The sequence below is a fragment of the Cyprinodon tularosa genome, unplaced genomic scaffold, assembly GCF_016077235.1.
Source record: "Cyprinodon tularosa strain WSP-4 unplaced genomic scaffold, ASM1607723v1 ctg153, whole genome shotgun sequence".
NCBI classification, from domain to species: Eukaryota; Metazoa; Chordata; class Actinopteri; order Cyprinodontiformes; family Cyprinodontidae; genus Cyprinodon; species Cyprinodon tularosa.
This window is the reverse complement of record NW_024038364.1, coordinates 1,204,817-1,225,644: the sequence shown is the minus strand read 5'-3', so window position 1 is coordinate 1,225,644 and position 20,828 is coordinate 1,204,817. Positions and strand designations below refer to the sequence as shown.

Below are 20,828 nucleotides of genomic sequence, written 5' to 3'. Positions count from 1 at the left end.
TAAGCAAATACAGTAAAACAGTTTCTGAACAATACTGACCTAAAACTGAGTTTAACAACTTTCTTGGTAAAGAAGTCATCAAGACCCTCATCCAGCTTTCCTATGGAGCTGTTCTGCTCAGCATCAGGTGGTACTGGGCTTCTGGTGGTCTGTCGCTAACAGAGAAGGAGGACAGAAAGTTGAATAAAAACAGAAAATTAAATCGCCTTAAAAAGCTCCAGCATGTAAAGTGACAACTACCATCAGAGAAAAGATAGTGATTTTAGTTTAACCACTATTGTCATACATATTACGTATTCAATTGACTAATAAACAGCTGAATGTAGAAATTTTAATCCAACTATAAGAAGACCCATATTTTTTCAAAGTTTTTTTCTCACATTCTGGCATTAAATGAGGCTAAATGTTCTGGTTTAAGTCAGTTTAGATGACCAAAAAAAAAATTAGAATTGCCAAATGACAAAATGATGAGAAAGTAAACATACTGGAGGTCTGCTGGGTCTCGCTCTCTGTTTCGGTCTGGGTCGGGATTTGGTGCGATGTTCCAACGTTTTCAGCTCCAGCTGTGGCAGCTCTCCCAAACACTCAGACTTCCCCTCTGATGGAGTAGGAGGTGGAGGTAGATCTTCGTAATATGACAACCCGTCGGATGCTTGGGGAGGAGGAGACGGGAGAGGTGGGTCTTCAACGTGGATTGGAACCTCCTCCAAAGCTTTGTCCAAGTCAAACTCCATCTCTAAAGGGCAAGCAGAAGAGCAACGGTTAAGACCCACTGCTGTATCCTTCAACCAATCAGGCAGCTTATAATCAAAAGCTAATGCAACAGACATACAGCATGTAGCCTTTCTCATAGCAAGGACATCAGACAGGTACAGAGTTTAGAGTTAGCTCACACAAGCTCTACATGAGGTAAAAGCCCTTAAACAGGTCTGATCTTTACATCTTTTATTCCTCTTCTGATTTACTTAGTTTGTCAATTCGAACAGAAACATGCAGAACGCGGCTAAAACATATTCAGAAGTTTTGTTTCAACAAAAGGTTAAGAAGAGCACTCCAAGATGGAAGCCGTTTTTAACGAGCCAATCAAACTCTTCTATTCTGATTATTTGTCCCTTTCATGACATTCAAACTATATTTTTTTCTGGTTTAAACATCATATAAAAGCATAGGGATCATAGTTATCATAAAGGATTGAATTCGAGTCAATGAGTCGATGCAATCAATTGGTTTTCCTTAGATAGAAAACTTTGAATCGCTTTGACTGTATGATCTGGTGAACTGTAAAGTGTCTTGAGATGAGATGTTTTGTGAATTGGCGCTATATAAATAAACAGAATTGAATTGAATAATAATCACTTACCGAATGCCACAGAAACAGGCCGCAGCATTCTGACAAGGATGCTCTTCCTCTTGGATTTAGGCGTCATCTATGGAGCAAGAAATAAACATTTATTTGTATTCTTTTATTATTTATGGCTCAATTTCTTATGAAGTATTTCTGAGTTTCCACCATGCAGGAGTCCACATCTTTCAGTCCATTTTTCTTGTCTCGGTCGGACTTGTGGTCATGGTTCTCTGGCTGTAGAACTGTCTCATCCAGAACTTCCGCCTCTAACTGGGGTTCTTGGTGGAACAATGGATGGTCCTTTCTGATCAGGTGGTCGGCCTGGAGACGGATTGAGTGAGTTCAAAATGATTAATAAGGAAAGAGACGAAGGAAAAAAAGGGCTGACAGAGGGAAGGAGATGACACTGACCAGTGTATGTTGGGATCTAGATAGAGACTCCAGGATCTCATCAACGATGCGATCAGACAGAAAGGACGCCACACCAAGTTTCACTTCACTGTTTAAAAGAAACAATATAGCAAATCTAAATTAAATTTAAAGCAGGACAGAAAAAATGTATCTGAAAAAGAATGAAACTTATAGCAACAAAGAAAAACAATAATATGATTTTTAGTCTGTTTTGTTATCAATTCTCAAATCTGACTCATAAATTTATATTTAAATCAGTTTATTTATATGCTAATGAGTGAAGAAGCATGAATTTGAAGTTCTTGTTTTAAATTTAAATGACCCTCATTTTATAGGGATTTCGTCACGTTATAATTAAGGTCACGTTATAATTAATTATTGGACACAGATAGGTGAACATGTTAATAATGTATTTGGTACTAAAATTCCCCTTAAATGTGAAACACTGTATTTGGGTGATGTTCCTGTGACAAATTGGAATAACAATGATAAAAGATTACTTGGTATGTTACTTGTTGCAAGCAAAAAGGCCATCACAAGAAAATGGCTGAGAGTGGAACCTCCAACTATTGAGAATTGGATCAATATAATACACGAAATATATGTCATGGAAAATGTTGTCTTTATCCCTCAGGATGCAAAAGGACATGTTTTACAAAATCTGGACTAAATGGACTCTGTACATAAAACCCTTAAGGTCAGATTTTGTATGAATGATACGTTTCTGTCATTAAAACCTTGTCTTGCGAATATTGGCATACTTCCCATATATGTTTATATCTTGATACTGTGAAAAAGTTTAAAAATAAAAATTATTAAAAAAAAAGAAAAAAAGAAACAGTGGATTCAAAGACACCAATACATGTGAAATATTAGTCCAGGATAATGAAAAGGTTGTTGAATAAAATGCCACAAAATATTTCAAAGTAATAAATGGTTGAAATATTGAAAATGTCTTCATCATGGTTAATAAACTTGACCCAGGGAGAGGTAATAAAAAGCTTAACTTATTTTGGAATATTAAAGAGGAAACCAGACCGGATTTATTTTCTGCAAACAAAACAAAAAAATCCAAAACATCACAGAAACCAACATCATGTCATTAACATTTAAAGCCCAAACAGGTCTTATGCTGTGATATTTGGTTCCATTACACACATGCTTAGCACAGTTAATCTGATCAAACGGTGAAGATGCAGCCCAGCAGACCTGATTTTGTTGATGATGTCCACTCCGGACTGTTCCAGAAGCGTGTTGGTGACAAAGCTGCAAGGTATGGTCATCCTCCCTGTAGCAGCCTTAAGCAGCTCCTGACGAAGGCCGCTCCTTTTCATCACATGAGGACAAAGCCCTTCTGCAGCATCAACCATAGACACCAGCATGGTCTGCAGAACAACAGTTGATATAGATTACATTCTGCCTCACAGTATTCCAATCAGAGCTCATCCTACTGCAGCTGGTCCTACTTGCAGTTGCTCGTCCATCACGGTTGACACCTCTCCAGCCATCGACTCCAGTTTATCCTGAATGGCTGTGACAAATGTAACTTTGGAACCTCTAGTTTTCAAATGGTACAGGTTGGGGAGCAGCTGGAACAAAATAAAGTAGAAAAATAATAATTTTACAGCCTCTATTTGAATTTCTTTCACATTAATATTTCATGGCATCAGCTTGCTAAGAGCAGTCTGGTTATAATCCGTGTGTTCTCACAGTTTTGGAGTTCTTTGCATCCTTCATGAGGTTCTCTGCCTGCTTCATGTCATCTTGAACAGGGTTGGCCTCTGAGAACCTCAGAGAATTCAGATGATCCTGGACTCGCACACACATCATGTCCATCATCTGCATTACAAATAATTTACAGAATCATTATTTAGTCCAGAGTCAAAGATCTGTTCAGTTAGTGTGTCTTTACTGCTGCAGCTACCTGCTGTGTGGTGGTGGTGACTATTCCCTGCTGCAGCCTGTAGGCCTGTTCCTGCAGGTATTTACGCGTCTCATGGTTCCTCAGCAGGTACTGCTCCATCTGTAGAAAAATTTTACACCCTTGGCTTTAGATTTGAGAACTTTAAAAAACGTAAAGAGATAAAACAACAGGAACCTTTAGTAAAGCATCTTCTGTCTTATCTGGATTGGCCTTCAGTGCCTGAGCAGCATCCATGATAGGAACAGGCATGAATCGAATAGTGTAGTTCCTTTGATAAAGAGAGCATAGGGTTAAAAAAAAAACAAAAAAACTTTGAACACTCTGAAAGCTGTAAATTTATCATTTTAATGCTTACTTCTCCAAAGCAGCAGCTACGTCCTGTAAACCCTGGGGGCTAATGTTGTTTCTGTCCCACACTAAGGTCCTAAAGAGACAAACAAAACCAAACAGATTGAAGTGACCCAGAAAACTGTTCTGGAATGAGTAAATGTTAAGATTCTACTCCTTATCTAAATAAACTTTAAATATTCTAAAATGTATGTGTTATTTTACCTAGAAACTTGACTTTATGAAGAATTTGTTTTTAGAAAATGTGATCAGGATCCCCGCTCACCTCAGCTTGGTGTTGATCTGCAGGGCTTTAGCCAGTATCTTGGCCCCCATGTCTCCCATGGAGTTTCCACTGATGTCCAGCTTGATCAGAGAGGTGTTGCTGCCGAGTGCGTTCAGCACGATGGAGAGGTCAGCCTTCAGCTTGGAATCAGCCAGGGACAGCGAATTTAAAGGCTAAAGAAAATTTGAAAAAGGTATAAAAATAAATTCCATCAACAGGACTTTGTCTCTATGATGGAAAATCATCACTCACTGACTCTTCCTCTTGAATCATGTAAACCAGATTATCCAGGACCTGAGCAACATTTCTGTGGAAACAGAATAAGGCATGAATTATGTGAGGGGGGTAAATGGCGAATAGCCTGGACTAATATCAGTGTTTGGAAGTCACCTACTTAGATTTGATATTGTTGAAGTTTTTGCCCAATGAAAGGTGCCTGATGGAGCGGTTTTTGGCCAGCCACACCAGAAGGGTGGTGAGATCCATGTCCAAACCTGAGCGCATAAAATAGCAACATGGACTAAAACCTAAAAAAAACACAGAAATGGAAAGGAAAATGTCCTTACCGTTGTCTGAAATATCCAGACTGGAAATGTTGGGGATCTCTGCGATGCAGCCTTCTAAAATCTGGGATCCTCCTGAACGCAGCTGGAAGGAAATGTATGCTGTATTTGGTCAAACTTCTCTTAATCCTTATTTTTGCGAGAATTTACTCAGTGATAAAGGTGCACTGTGCTAATTTAAAGTTATAATTATTATCTTTTCAAAACATGCCCTTTATATAATACAATGAGTTTTTTTCTATCTACCAAAGTTGCCTCTATAGGCTTCATTAGTCGGTTCATGACAGAGGGATCGGGGTCGGATTCTCTGCGTGTGATCGTGGGTGGGCAGCTTTCAACAAGGAGGGAGCTTGGGTCTGCCCTGAGAGGGAAAAGGGGCCCCCAGTTGGCCCTCTGTCTGCTACAAAAGTATGATAACTTCTGTATTTACAACTCTCTAACTAAGAAGAAATTACGCCTCTAAGCCAAAGTCCTGTGCAGTCGCATCGGCCGACTGCAAAGGTTTTCCTCCTCTTTCACACCAGTGCTGCAGTGCTGGTGTAATGTCAGCTTTTAAACAGTGATGACACACTGCAAAAATCTAGTTTAATTCTAATTAAAGTTTTTATTCTTTTTTTTTCTAGATCACTTTAAAATTAAGTGTATTTACCCTTAATTTAAGCAGATAAATAAAATGATTTGCCAATGGAATGAGTATTTTCACTCTTAATTAATTAGATAATATGCACTTGAAATAAGACAATGCAATTGTTTTTTTTCTTAATTTAAATGTAAATTGTCTTGTTCAATTGGCAAAGTGTCTCGCTTACCTCCTCAATTCAAGACAAAATGCACTTATTTTAAGAAAAAAATTACTTATTTAAATTTTTTTGCAAGAGTCTGGAAAAATTTTGAAACCTGAATTTTGCTCCTTTAAGGCTGTTAGTGTTGAGATCAGTGGTGGACTTACATCACAGCTGCTGAGATCCAGAGAAACATCACTGAGGTTTGGGTTGCAACCAAGGCCCAACAAAAGCGACCTACAGGCAAAGCAAACGAGTCATGTGAGTTTTAAGTACCGTATAACAAATAAACAACGATCATTAATATATCCCATAAGATTATAAAAATCCTCTTCAAGTAGGATGAATGTTTTAGATCATTACTGGAAAAAATACAAAGTACCTGTAATTTTAGTATCTGCACTTTATGGAGTGAAAGTTTTAAGTAAGTAGAAACAAAAAAATTTATATATTCATCAGTGTATTCGGGATCATATTTTTAAACTGGCAACTCTCCTTCATAGAGCTCCTATTTTTGATCCCTGTGTGAATTTAAATCTTAGAAAATGTTCCTGAACTTCTCCTGTCACTCAGAGTCTTGACATATTAATACAAGAAAATTTATAGAAGCAACTTAAATTTGGTTTTCAGCAATGAATTAACTAAATAAATTAGTTTATTTTTGCCCTCATTAGTTGCAGAAAAACACTGAGGAAGAAAAAAAATTGGAAAATCAAACCTAAAAGCTGCATTTTCTCAGCCAAGGAACAATAAATACAAACCATGCCAAATATCTGTTGTTCTAAATCAAAGTAAAAACACTCAGTTTGTCTTCCAACATGCTTTATACACTGCATTGGAAACATTTGGCATTCCTTTAACTTACAGACAATGACATTAGATATTCCCTGCATATTAATCAAACTTGTTATTTAGCTCAGCTTGAAGAATTCTAACCCATTATAGCAGATCTTACTTCAGAGCCTCCAGTGGCAGCCTGGTTCCTGACAGACTCACAGAAGTGAGAGACTGAGCACTGCTGAAAAACTGTTTAAAAGATGGAGGGATTTCTTTACACTTCCTGTAAAGGAGGAAAAAAGAACAAGATTCAATATCAAAGGAGAGATTTTAAATATAAAGTTAACTGAATACATATTGTTGACTATAAAGCGTCTGGTACCTTACACAGATTTGACCTATTTTATGTTCATGTCTTTGTTTATAGTTAAAATCAGTGATTACCACACTTTTTATCCTACACTATACAAGATAATGGAAACAGAGACCTGCAACCCGATCAGCTGCAAGTTTATTCACAGTATGGGGGGTCATAAGATAATTGGCTGCATTCAGTAGCTACCATTATTCTGCTATTGTTTGTTAATTGATCACATCTTATGTCCTATAAAGAATATCACATCGATTGATTGATTTTATGACAGACGATTTCCCTCATAAAACCACATAAACATATTCATTACTCACTGCCCCATTATATATTATATTCTTTTTATAGTTGAACATAAATGCAATTAATAAAGCAAAGAAATTTTGCAGGTAAATAAACGCGTTTAATATGCGTTCCCTATTGGGAGCAGGTACAGGGTTTTGCATGTTCATTTTGTTTTTAAAGTAAAAATTCACGAAAATTCTCCACTATACCTTTAAATAAGACAACAGTAAGCAAACAGTAAAGAATATGGTGTGCAATATATTTAGGAAAATTGGCTTTTCTGAGAACCGCAATACTTCTGGATATATTTGAAGATTTTTTTTTTTTTAAAGGTATCCAGCAAATCTTATCATCTATGGTCACTCATCATCAATAAGGATTTGAGAATTTGTGTTGCTTTTGCAGTTTCCAAACAACAATAACTTAATTTTCTCCAAGTTTTAAGATAATTTATTAATATTGAACCATGTTTTTAGGTGACATAACTCTAAGTTTATCTTAACAAATAGCTGCTGAAAATGATCACCTGTACAGAAAATATTTTTAGATAAGCTATTAGTCATTTAAGTCCAACTATGCTTGATCCCCATAGATCCAAATTCCACATTTATTGTTTTATGATCAACAGTTGGATCAAGCTTTGAAACTCTGTAATGTTATTGCATCATATCTCTGTAATGAATGTTTAGTGTCGGACTGACCTGTGAGAGAAGACGGTTTTTGACATGTTAAGAACAGCAAGATGTTTCAAAGATCCTCTGCAGAGAGATGTACACACCTGAAAAAATGTCCAAAATAAAATTAAGTAATGTTTGCTGAAACCGGAGATATCAAATAACAAAGTAAAAATTGTTCAATACTTTAGTTAAGTAGCTTTTTTGACATCTGTTCTATGGCCAAACCTTCTAACGGAATATATTTCTTAATTCCAGTCTATAGTACAAAAATGTGGATATTGATATGAACAAAATAATAGCCTAAAAACAGACTGCCATGACCATAACAAACAGATGCCTGTACAAACTTATGACGATTACATTTCCATGGTTATATAACCAGTCCAATAATACATTTTGGAAATATTTTTAAAACAGAACACATAAAACTACATAAAATCTTGAACATCATTCAGTAACAAATGCTGTAATTAATGCATTCTTAAATTGTCGTTATTTAATAAAGTATATTGTGATATACTCTGATTTTAAGAATATGTCTGAACCAACTTGAGCGTTACCTTTTTTCTTTCATACACTACATTTCAACACAAATATATGGTCTTTGAACTCATTTACTTCTAACTGACTTCATATTATTATACATATTGATAATGACATGATGTAATAGCTGTAAAATTGAAAGTGCAAAGAAAATGGATCAAGTTAGAGCATAGTTTGTTTATAGAAAAACATGGATAGTTACTTTTTATACGTTGAGTATTTTCGAAGATCTATTAACATTTAATGCTATTGCAGCTTTAATGCGGTGAAAACCAGAGATCTAAAAGTATTCCACTGCTTACGAAGGACATTTGTTCAGTTCAATCTACATTATCCTGTTTAAAAAATTTAATTTAAAACAAAACCTGAGAGGACTGTAATTTTTACTTTGGTGCGATGCTTTGTAAGTATTCTACATACTGTATAGATCTGTGTGTAACCACAGCAAGAGTTATTCATGTATGTGTATATATATATATATATATATATATATATATATATATATATATATATATATATATATGTTGCTTTGTTATTTCCTTTTTTTTGGATCCAATAAAAATAATCATAAAAAAAACTGATTGAGTGAGTACTTTTAAGTTATCAAAACAGTGAACAAAGGAGGATTTATTATCTGTAAATGCAACATATTCTCTTAAAGACATTTTTAAAGTAATTTTGTATCATTTCATGCTAAACTTTTTAAATTAAAATAATCATTTTATTAAAACACAATGTTGAGCCTAAACTTTTTTACTTAAGTAAAGGAATTAAATTGGTACCTATACATTTAATAGTCTTTTTTTAAACAGTTATCTGTACTTAAATAAATAAGATGAGTACTTTTGACACCCTGGCTAAAAAAATAGAAATAAAGAGCATGTGTGATAGCATAAAAAAAGAACAAAAAAGATAAAAAACAAACATGTTTCAATTATAGGTTGTCACAATAGTGTGTTTTTTTACCAGCTCCAGTGAGCAGTCACTGTTTGACAGATCCAGAGTTTGGAGACAGTTTGGGTTACTCAGGAAACTTTGCAAATTCTGCAAAGACAATAATGTTTCAGGCAACAAAGTGCGAGTGAGGAAGCATTTATATAAAGCTGGACAGAAGAATCCATATTTATATAAGTTGGAGAAGACCTACAGTAAATGTAGGTTTGACTTACCTGCAGGTCATCTCCTCTGAGGGAGTTCCCTGACAGGTCCAAATGTGTGAGGGTGGAGGCCACGATAGGGTTGGCACACAGTGCCTGACAGAGGCTGTTCACACCTGCAATAGAAATACAAGAAATATTTTTATTAGGAAAATTGGGAGTTGCATGAGCAGCAGTAAGAACTGTTTGTTTGCTGTGCGCTGACCTTTGGGAGACATGGAGGTTTTTGAGAGGTTCAGGTGCTTCAGGCCCATGGGCAGTTTGGCTAGTTGGGCACTCAGAGCATAAACACCTGAAAGATGCAACATTTAGAATGCAAATAATTAGCATCAGAGAATTGTTAGAAAGTAAGTTCAATTAAATTTGTAAGTGTCTGTGCTCAATATTTCAGTTTAGCGGCATCATTTTTCAGTAAACAGTGAAACTATGCAACATGTCCAAATAAATTCAATCCGTCCAAATAAATTCAATCCAGTTATTTAGACACATTTACATCTGGTAACATTCATTTAAATTTGGTTCATTTAAATAACATGCAATGCTCTAGAATCTGGATATGCATAATAAAATTCCAGCTATAAAAATTTATGCATCCATAAAAAGCCTCCCTAACCTTAACCACTAGTATTGTTGCAACCTTTTGATAAGCTTCAACAAAGCTGTGAGGGACTCTGTTTACAGCAACACCAGAATAGTCCTCTGCACCATCCAATGCAATGCTGGTAGTTAACATTTTTAACATTTTGTGAATCACGTGTCTGTAAAACTGTTTCATAAAGTAGGACTCTTCCAGACCCGGTCCAAACATGTCAGGATTCTATTGCTCTATTTCTGTTTTAGAATCACCCTGATTACTCTCTCCACCAAAACTGCTATAAGCTTTTAAAGTCTCGTAAATCCTCTCTGTTCTGATGCCTTCTTTGAACTTCCACAAATCATTCACTATATGCAGCTTTTTAATAAATGTGCATAAACTGTTTAAATGCAATGAATGTGCATTTAACAGAGTTGCTGCTATCTGGTTTTAATCTGGGAGGATAGTAACCTTTGTCCTCCAGGGAGTTGTTGCTCAGGTTGAGTGTGTGCAGCGTGCAGGATGGGTTATGTGACAGAGCGCCTGCAAGTTTCTGAGCAAAGTCACTGAGGAAGAGACGAAGCAGGAACAGAATATCAGAATCAGAGTTCAGGTTTAACAACACCTCTATAAAATCCTGCGAACCACATTCAAATTATACATTTCTATTCATCATTTGAATGTAAATGTAAATATTTAAAAAATAATAATAATTTAATTGATCAGGTTTATAAGCATTTTTTTCTTTGATTTTAAGTCATCTTGTGCCAGAAGTAGCTTATTTGTGGATAAACATTAGCGGACCTTTTGAGCCCAGCGTTATCCAGAACCAGTTCTTCTAGTCGACTGGATCGAGCAACAACTCTGAAAATATGGTCACACACATCTGCAGACTAGAAGACAGAAAGATAAAACATGAAGGAGGAAACCGATTTAATTTACACACAAAAAAAAAAAAAAAAAAAACTATTCTAGCGCTGTAGCTAAAACGGAGCTGTTACCAGTTTGTAGTCTTTGACAGACAGTTTGGTGAACCACTGGTTATACTCCAAAACTGCAATGATTGCTACAAGATCCCTACAAGAAAAATACATTAGAGAGAATAAAAAGCCATGTTAGATTGTTTCAGAAAATCTGATCCTAGCATTGAAATTATAAATACATAAGTTGTGTTTGTCCTGAACTGAAATAAAAAAAATTAAAAGCATATGCACCCTGGGTAGAGATAGGTTGAGACAGCAGCCATCTGATATCTTGGCTGATATTAAAGTTTTTTTTTGTTTTTTGTTTTTCGGTTAGCTGATATGCACACTTGTGGTTGTTTGCATGTTGATTCATTAGTGCCTTGGGATCACATGAAGCGCATCCATTGTCACTTCCTCCATTTGCCATCCATCTTTAATATTTCGATTCTTTAAAAAAAATGTATTTTTTGTTGAAATTGAACATTTGTGGTCACCCCCTGCCCCAAAATAAAAAATATCAGCCGCACATACTGTGGATTAGTTAGAGTGATGTTAAACTAAACCCTAGGGGATCTGATCACATCTGAACTGATCACAAAAAAGCTGCGAATTCAATCAAAAATAGATTCGTTTAGCTTTTACTCTCTTAAAATGTCATCAGGACTTTTCCCAGCATAAGTTTAGTTTATAATGCATAGAATGACCTGGAAGATTTCAGTTTCAATGAAAAGAAATTGAGTAGAAATACAATGAATTATAAATAAACCTAGAATTATTTTAATAACACATTTCTGGAAAACAAAATCCATGTTAAGCATTAACCAGCCACATTTACGTGAATCATAATGGCAAATTATTGGTGCCCTTTAAGAATGTTAAGGAACATAAAGGTAACTACAGCTTTTCTTTAAATTCATGCTTCCTGTTTTTAGGTTCCTCAACACAGAAATGGTTCCCAAAATAAACCTTTAACAATTCCCCAATTCAGACTGTGCATAATTTGAATTAAAAAAAGAAGTGGTGCAAGCTGAAAACAAGGGAACATAAGAAAGGACTCAGCACATCAGATGATCTACAGAGATCATGGGGTTCCTATACTCTAATACATCAGTGAGTGTAAATCAGTGATGCTGATGAAAACATGTATTTCTTTTTTACACTTTGTATAAATGGAACTGAGATCCGATCACTCAGGGAGGAGTTTAAATCTGCATGCCAATTTGGTCTCATAGAGTCTAGTTTCCAACCTGTTCTCCAGATGAACAAAGTCCTGCAGGTTCAGTTCTCTGGTGTCTTGACTTAAATAAATGGTGTCAACATCCTGCAAAATGTAACAACAGAAAAAAAAAAAAAAAAACATAAAGTAAGTCAACATCGGTATGAAAGCAGAGATGATAACAATAAAAAAGGAAGAAAAAATGGGAGGCAGAGGCAGTTTGCATAGAGTAAAGAAGTTGTTTAAGGTAATGCTGTAGTTTGAAAAGAGGTGCACACAGAAAGAAAACATGTAAGAAAAAAAAAAAGAAACAGAGCCAAACATGCACATAAAATATACCACAGAAAGAAAATTTAAATGCTAAAGAAAATATCAAAGAAGGAGGTAATCTCCTCATACAGACCCATTGGACCTCCTCTCTGTATGGCAGACCCAAGCTGTCACACACACACCAGTACTGATGAGAAAAGCCACCTGAAAGAGTGGTTCAAATGCAAAACATTTATCTAAAACCCTTTATTTTTTTATTTTTATTTTATTATCTTTATCTCCTTATTGTTACTTATTATCGCTTATTTACCACAGGGTCCTAAATCGGCTGAACTCTGCTCGTTCCAGAAGGTCAGCAGGGAGGTTAACCTCTCAGGAGGTTTCAAATTCAACTTCCTCATCATCTTCCTTCCTTACAGAGAGATACAGAGGGAGGAAGAGCAAATTGTAAAAAAGGGAAATAAAAGAACCAACATTAAAAGTTGAGTTCAAACAAGACAACACCTGTTGTAACTAAAGGAATATACGAACACAGACCAACCAGATCGCAGATCAGGATTTATCTGTAAATCATTAACCTGCAGCATCAGTCTGTTCTATTTCACAAGGGGAAATTTTATCACATCTAGCTAGTTTTCTTTTTATAATCCTGTAGAGTTTAGAATGTCTTCTAATGTTTCTGTTCATAGATTTTCTAAATATAGGTGCTGAGATAAAAAAAAAATCATATTCTTGTTTTGCAAAAAAGTAAAAACAAAAAACTTTTGTTATATTTTGTACCATTTTACATACAACACATTTATGCTTAATTTTAATTATTTTATAAAATATAACTAATCTGTTCTAAAATGTTCTAATAAAAGCTTTCTAACAAAAGTCAAGCTCGTTTTTCCTCTTTTCTCTCAGTCTGGAAGTCTCAAAAAAAATAAAAACAATCAGTGTTGAACAGTCCAATCCAACTCTGGTGCAGGTGGTACCTACACAGGTGAGATGGCAGGGCAGATCCGATGCAGACAGCTGCCGATCTGAGCAATCACCTCATCCACCTCCTCCACCGAGGCCAGCCGGAGGCTCCAAGGCCCGCGTTCATGCTCTAAAACCAGCTGCAGGGGGCGAAATGCACAAAGAAAACATTAATCCATCCCACCATTCATTTTAAAAAGTGGTGAATTAGCATGTTTCTAACATTATTTTTTGTGGCAAACAGAAAACAGTAATACAGGGTTATGGTCATGGGTTTAAAAGAAAAGGTTTTGTTGGCAGAAATGTGTTTCTTTGTCATAAAAATTTAATTTTCAAGTCTGAAAAGATGACTCCCTACCACAGCATCATTTCACAACAGGTGGGTGATCACATCAATATGACACAATGTATGACTTTAGGGCTTTTACTCATCTAATAAATCATTTCAGTCATAAACCAATCTAATGGGAAAATTGTCTTTGCTGTTTGTACCTGAGTGGGCTTGTTGCTGCTGATTCCCTGAATATCCAAGTAGTTGAATGACTGGTCAACCTGGGATGAAGAGGAAAGCACGGATTAGGAAATTTACATACAGATAGTGTAAAGACAGATTATACAAAAGGAATTAGGGATGAAAATAACAGATTGCATTTGGGGGAAAAAAAGGTCTAATATGAGGTAATTTGTGTTTCCTTACTGCCAGAAACCAAATGATCCAGTTCAAAATGTTGTTGTTCTTAGGAGGATAAAGTTATATGAAATCTTTCTAAATGTGTCAGCAATATGCATAAAGTTTAACCAAATGGATCCAAGTTTATTACATGGCTGCAGAATTTTTAATGCATTATTTGTATTCTTTTCAAATGTTTTTTCATGTCAAAATCAAACAGGATGCACTTTTGGTTCCAGTGTGTTTAGAGTGCTTTGTTGTGCAAAAAGACTGTGCAAAAAGAAACAAAACACATCCTGTTTCTCTGGAAAACTAGGATGTTCCTACTTTTTAAGCCTGGATCACAGCACTGACAGATACCCTGCATTTGGAGAGGATCACTTGCATCTTAATGACAGACTAGAGGATTTTAGATGAATTTGGAAATGGTGATCATATTTATGGAGAAGTTAGAATACACTATGTGAGCAGAAACCTTAATCTACTGGGAAGTCAGCATTTTAATTTGTAGAAAATATGAATTATTAATTTCCTGTTGCTTTTTATCACTCTAAATTAAGGTCTTGCAATAAAAAAACATTGGAAAGATATAAGCAAACATTTTAGGTTTGTCCTTATCAGAGCATTTAATGACATTTTAACGTGTTTTAACAGAAAAAAATATGATGCAAAGGATTTATCTAACAAAAAATTGCTTGGAATGCATCAAAACCAAAACAAGAGTTTGAGAAGCCATTATTGTATTCAATTATGGTTTACATTGTGTTCCATAACAACATAAAATATATTTATTTTCTCCTCATCTAATTGTTTTAGGGAGTCATGGTTGTACAGATCAAAAAACAAAAAGGAAAGCGAAAGAAAGTGCAAAGACAGTTCGTAACTGAACCTTCAGTTATATTTCCGAGCAAAAACTGCCTGAGCTGCAGAAAGTCTAAAGTGATTTTACTTGGTTTGCAAATTTAAATATCTACCAAATATAATCCGTATATGAAAACACACCTCGGGGAGAAAGAAAAAAAAAGTTTGAACACTGAAGATCTTCCCTCTCTGTGCCACTGCATGATCTTTTAGTCTATAGTGCATTTCAAAGTTTTCAGCAAGTTTAGGCACGCCATGTTGTGCTTTCATACAACAATGCCTACAAATATGCCTCAATGATAACGGCGTTTACAGTTCAATGTGGATGAAGTTCTCTTGCTTCACCGTTGATACGAGCTGCAGTGGAGACAGTAAGGCAGACCTATCACTGCTGCACTTCGCTCAGGGAACAACATCTGGTGTAAAAGCCTGAGGCCAATGAAAAGGAGGCTGCTGTAAACACAATTTAGCCCTGACAGGAATGAGCTGCTTAAATGTTGAAGTGTGTTTAGTTATCTGAAAGCATCTGGTATGAAGACCTGATGCTCTTGTAAATTACCTTAAAATAACTCACAAAGCGCCAGCTCATTTCAGAAGAGAGGAATCATGTTATGTTTACTCTTAGTAAGACTTAAAATGACAAATCCTGGTAATGTTGAACCTTTGATTAATAAGCAAGACCATAAAATCCACACTTGACTCCCAGAGGTGTTTCTCTGTGCATAACAGAAGCATCTGAATGCATGATTCATAGGCTCACAGTCTCAAATGGGAACTGAAACTTTAAAAAAGCCAAGTAATTATTGGAAAGAAAGATCGAGGCGGGGAAAAAAAAATTCCTCCAATGAAAACAAAAGCTACAAACAATCTGCAGAGCAAATGTTTGAGGCGAAGTCAGACAATTTCATTTTCCTTCTAACTCAGAGCAGAAATGTTTGGTCTTCACGTGCTGCCAAAGGAGAGCAAGTGTAATAAAGGAAAGAGGTGGAGACCAAAAACGAGCAAGGAAAACAAAAGTGAAATAGAATCTACCATTCAACCCGATGATAAGCAGACTAAGATGTATATTCTATTGAGATTTAAGAGATTTCCTGAGAAGCGGATTTGAAATGAGTGTGAGAATGAAACTGAAAGGGGCACAGAGCAGTGCCCTCTCCTCTGCTCTGTTTGCCAGCTGTTAAATTCCTCCATTGTTTTCTTTTTTTTTATCTCTCCCTCTGCTGGGACAGTACACACTCAGGAACAAACCACTCTCTGTTTCACTCACACACATCCACACTAAGTTAGAAAAACCACTGACCCACTCTGGAACAACAGTTCAGGGGTCAGCTGGCAGAGCTGGACAACTTTGATTTTCACATTCTGTTTAGAGGTTATTTACTCATACTGATGTTTTTCAGCTGTGCTCCTTAAATAGTTTATGTTTCAACATTTTTAGAAAGTTTCTTTTTTTTTAGGAAGGAAAATTTGGGGTCCAAATAACAGCTACTCTGACAGGTTTATTTAAATGCTATCGTCAATATTTTTATACAACTAAACTTCTGCATGAAATCCTCCATTTACCATTTACTGAATCACCCATGTCTGTCTTGCCATATTTGATAGTGTCCAAGGAGCAGTGCCTTTCAAGTAATCAAATCGCTTAAAATGCTTTTTTTTTATATCTATTAGAATCATTTGACCAAAAAAAAAGAGCAGAAATATGAAGTGGATCAAAAATCATTTCCAGAGAAAATTCCTGTACTAAATTTAATCTAATGTCCTGCGAAATGAAAAATAACATCTTGTACATCATCTAGAAGTCATTCATTTTATCAATATGGTTATCTTAATTTTAAAACAGCTGTTATGTAAATGTCTCCGATGTTTGTTAAAGGAATATAAAGGCGACAGTGGCGTTGGAGGTAGGACTTTCCCTGAAATCGAAGGGTTGACGGTTCAAGTCACGGCTCTGGCTTTCAGTGCCGTTGTGTCCTTGGGCAAGGCACATCAACCACACTCTCTACTGATGGTGCTCAGAGAGCCCGGCGGTGCCAGTATACATCCTCCTCACTTCTGTCAGTGATTCCTAGGGCAGCTGTGGCTACAATGTAGTTTACCACCATCACCATGTGGGAATGACTGAATGTAGTGTAAAGCGCTTTGGTCAAGTCTCCAGACTTGAAAAAGCGCTATAAAAATATAGGCCATTTACCAATAAAAGCAAAGGGCTGCTGGCAATGGTGGCGGTGCTGCAGAGACTTAAAATCTGTAGACAGGACAGCCATTTTTTGTAAAGCTGTTGACATAACTGGTGGCTGTAGGTGAAATAATGCCATAAAAAGTTCTATATGCAGTTCACCATGTAGAAGACGGAGTTCAAGCTTAGACTTAGACAAACTTTGTCATTTTGTATAGAGTGTATTCAAAACGCAATTTCCTCTCCATGGTGCAAAAAAACACATTGATATGTTCATTTTGATGCAGAGTCTGTGACATGATCTAGATGGGTAATACTTTTCTTAAGCAGAGGAAGGGAAGCGGATTAGAGATGATGGAAAGGTGGAACAAATGGAAGACAATCCTGGAAGAAAACAAGGAGCCTGGAGACTTAAGACTGGGGCAGAGGTTCCTTACCACCAGGATAACGACTCAGTGACATAGACAATGGAATTCCTTAAATGACAGCATATGTATATAGTAGGAAAAATTTGGTCTATATCTGATTTAGAAATAGTGACAAGCCACCCTGTATTCATACTTCCCAAACCTGAGTTTTTTTTATTAGTAGAATAGGTGAGGGTTCCATATTTAAATGTGAAAAGATGACATCCTTCAACATAAGAAATAAAAAAGCAGCAGAATTTAAATGTATGAGCAAACAACACCTTTCAGCTTTCAGTTGATAAAACATCGATATCTTTGTATCCTCCATCCTGTTTATGTCCATACAAACTGCTTTAACATGCTGCAGACCAAATTACTCTAGATCATAGGAGAGAAATACCACTGGTTCCATATGGCTAAGACCATACGAGATACCATCTAAGATATTTCCCAATTTTTCAAACTCTTTTCATTCTAACCTGACCACAGGATTTGCAAGAACAAGACTGATCCAAACGAACTCCACCCTGCAAAACCACAAGACTAAAGGATGGGATCCCAGACTCAGAGCCAGACACCACGCAGCGTATGCCTAGAAATCCCACGTCCTTTACACAAACGCTCACAGCTGGTTTTGAAACATTAAGTCACCACACTCTACCACACAACCTTTTACATGCTTTTTATGATGGATACCGGACCAGACTTAATGAGGAACTCCTTGTGACCTCAAGTTATCGTTAGCAAGAATCCTGGAATTAAGGAAAGAGAAAGAATAAACATACCGGGTCACTTGAAAAGAAAGAGTCTGTTAAACATATTTTTTTTTAACAGGATGATCTTCATCAACCGCTTTCTAAATGCGCCATCTATATCCGTTATATTTGGCGTTTTGGACAGGCTTACATAGCCAGCTGTGGTTCTGTTGTCATAGATCTTCCTTATTCGAGTGGCATTAGGGCTGATAAATGATTAACCAATGCATCTTCCTTGCATAATCACTAAGCTCATAACTAATTTGTAAATGATAGTTGGTTAATATTGTCAAAGTTTATTGAATGCACACTTTAGGGGTGTCCTGATACAACTTTTTGTAATTCTGATACGATACAGATATTTCACCTTTGAGAAATGACTGATACCGATATTGATGCAATATAATATCACTACGAATCACATATACTTTTAATACTTATTATCTAGTGTTGATTGTTAGAAAAGCTCTTATCTAGCTATATTACTCAAACAGAAAACTATAGTCAAATGACGCAACAGGTTGTGTTTTTATGCCAATATTGGAGATTTTAGGTGCAGGCTGATATAAACATAAGAGTTTTTTTGCCTTTGTGTGGGTGTGTGTGCATGAGTGACTGAATGCAGTGTAAAGAGCTTTGGTCAAGTCTCCTATCTTAAAATAGCACTCCATAAGTACAGGCTTTTTACTATATGTGGACAATTGACAAGTTACAGTCTAATATCCCATATAAACAACCCCTCTGAAACTGATCCGAGCTTGGATCAGTTAACTGTGCCAACCTTGGATCTTACGACCATCGCGCTTGCACGGTTCTTGCCTCCTATTGGCGGTCCGCGATACTACAGCTCTCGAGGCGGGAATTACGCAAACAAAAATGGCGGCACCCATAACATTCAGGAACTTATGTGCCTGGATACCATCCTCCGCCCAGATTTCGATGAGAAACTCAGTCTCTGCATCATCCCAGGTCACACCACGCTCTTTTGATACCATTTATCGTTAATAGACTGAAAAGAAGTTTGTGTCGTGAACAGGTGAAGAGATCAGTGAATTGTGAAGCTGAACATGCTGAAAAACCCACAATATGAGTCAGCTGACTGTAAATAGGAGATGATGTGGTCTGCTCATGCGCCCTTTGTTATCAGAGAAACGAGCCACAGATGAACCGCGCCAATTCCTACTGATGAACTAGTACTAGATTTAGCGCGGTTTGGTTGTGTCTGGCGTTCCATTTACAGTAAACATTTATCTCGGTTACCGTGCTGGGACCGTTCTCGGTGCAGTTTCAAAAGGGTAGGGTAAATGGGGCTTAAGACCTTAAAGCTCACAAATTGGCTGGAAGTATACAAAAATGCAAAACTAAGATATATTACAATATTTTGTAGCTCTAAAGAAAGAGAAAAAAAAAGGAGAACTGTATCATTACAACTTTATACCCCATCATCTGTGTTTAACCCATCCCTAAATGCAGAGCACAAACTTCACTGGCACGTACTACTGCAATTACAAATGAAGGTGATTATATTTGTTTTGCAGAAAATATGTTTGAAATATTTGAACTATGTACTAACTGTATGTTTCTCAGAACATTTATGCTCAAATTTAAGATTAGACTTTGATTTTAGAAATAAGGATTTTCTATGCATATCTATATTAGGTAGTATTAGCCGTTCACCAACAGTCCCTAATGTTCAAACACTCCCTGCTGAAAATATGCTAAAAATAATATTTCTACTTATTTATTTATATCTATTTAAGCCTCAGTGGGGGCAATCCACAGCAACCATAAATGTCTATTGGAATAAAAATAAAAGAACCCCATGTCATGATACCTCATAGTCATTTAAAGCTCATGATCTGTTTTTCCATGAATATGAAGGATCCCAAATCAAAAACTCAACCAGCTGACATCCTTCCTGACTTTACACCCATTTCCTTTCTGAATCAGACTTTCCCAACTATTTATAAAACTGTCTGGCTAAATTCACGCGCTTATAACCCATAACCTTTCAAAAACCTGAAAGGTTACCAGCAGCCAATAAAATTGAGGCTGAGAAAAAGGAAATGAGCTGAGTAATTTGAGAACAAGATTTAAATATAGCTTAACTTCTCTTATAATAAATTGACAATGTGATGACTTGAAGTTTCTGAGACAGTGTATCATTTCTAAGCTAAGGAAGTTCACAAGATCAGGCTTCAGTATTCTAAACATGTATTTGTATTCTCATGTTTACATCACATTTTTTGTGTAAGGTATATAGATGTTATAGATTATAGATTTTTATAGATATTAAAAAAACAATCAATAAAAAAGTTCTTTTAACTTATTGAAAATCAACAGGGATTCTGCTCAACTAGACAATATTATTACTCCTTTCTACTCCTCATTCCACAGCGTTTTTCTTTGTGTATAAACTCTGGCCTTCGAGTTTGAACTTTTTCTTCCTGTCACTGTTTTCCTTTCCCACAGGCTGCGTTCTCACAGCTGCACGGTGGGTAAGACTATCAAATATCTCCAT

General features: G+C 36.1%; 1 protein-coding gene across 2 annotated transcripts in view; it reads right to left on the bottom strand.

Moving 5' to 3' along the window:
* Positions 1-20,828, bottom strand: part of LOC119779927 (F-actin-uncapping protein LRRC16A) — a 39,948-nt gene that overhangs the window by 4,790 nt on the left and 14,330 nt on the right. Inside the window, exons 4-32 of one of the 2 annotated variants that reach the window (XM_038279775.1) lie at positions 13,928-13,987; positions 13,454-13,575; positions 12,783-12,880; positions 12,606-12,676; positions 12,234-12,307; positions 11,023-11,098; positions 10,826-10,914; positions 10,493-10,587; positions 9,653-9,739; positions 9,460-9,563; positions 9,257-9,334; positions 7,772-7,848; positions 6,594-6,698; positions 5,806-5,875; positions 4,860-4,941; positions 4,688-4,787; positions 4,546-4,600; positions 4,294-4,466; positions 4,036-4,104; positions 3,855-3,948; positions 3,681-3,779; positions 3,467-3,595; positions 3,223-3,345; positions 2,966-3,141; positions 1,757-1,844; positions 1,511-1,666; positions 1,361-1,427; positions 486-736; positions 40-155 (exon numbers count right to left, since the gene is read on the bottom strand). In XM_038279775.1, the coding sequence (XP_038135703.1) occupies positions 40-155; positions 486-736; positions 1,361-1,427; positions 1,511-1,666; positions 1,757-1,844; positions 2,966-3,141; positions 3,223-3,345; positions 3,467-3,595; positions 3,681-3,779; positions 3,855-3,948; positions 4,036-4,104; positions 4,294-4,466; positions 4,546-4,600; positions 4,688-4,787; positions 4,860-4,941; positions 5,806-5,875; positions 6,594-6,698; positions 7,772-7,848; positions 9,257-9,334; positions 9,460-9,563; positions 9,653-9,739; positions 10,493-10,587; positions 10,826-10,914; positions 11,023-11,098; positions 12,234-12,307; positions 12,606-12,676; positions 12,783-12,880; positions 13,454-13,575; positions 13,928-13,987 (2,984 nt within the window). Of the gene's footprint in view, positions 1-39; positions 156-485; positions 737-1,360; positions 1,428-1,510; positions 1,667-1,756; positions 1,845-2,965; positions 3,142-3,222; positions 3,346-3,466; positions 3,596-3,680; positions 3,780-3,854; positions 3,949-4,035; positions 4,105-4,293; positions 4,467-4,545; positions 4,601-4,687; positions 4,788-4,859; positions 4,942-5,805; positions 5,876-6,593; positions 6,699-7,771; positions 7,849-9,256; positions 9,335-9,459; positions 9,564-9,652; positions 9,740-10,492; positions 10,588-10,825; positions 10,915-11,022; positions 11,099-12,233; positions 12,308-12,605; positions 12,677-12,782; positions 12,885-13,453; positions 13,578-13,927; positions 13,988-20,828 lie in introns of those variants that run through there. The other variant, XM_038279776.1, reaches the window with a different exon arrangement.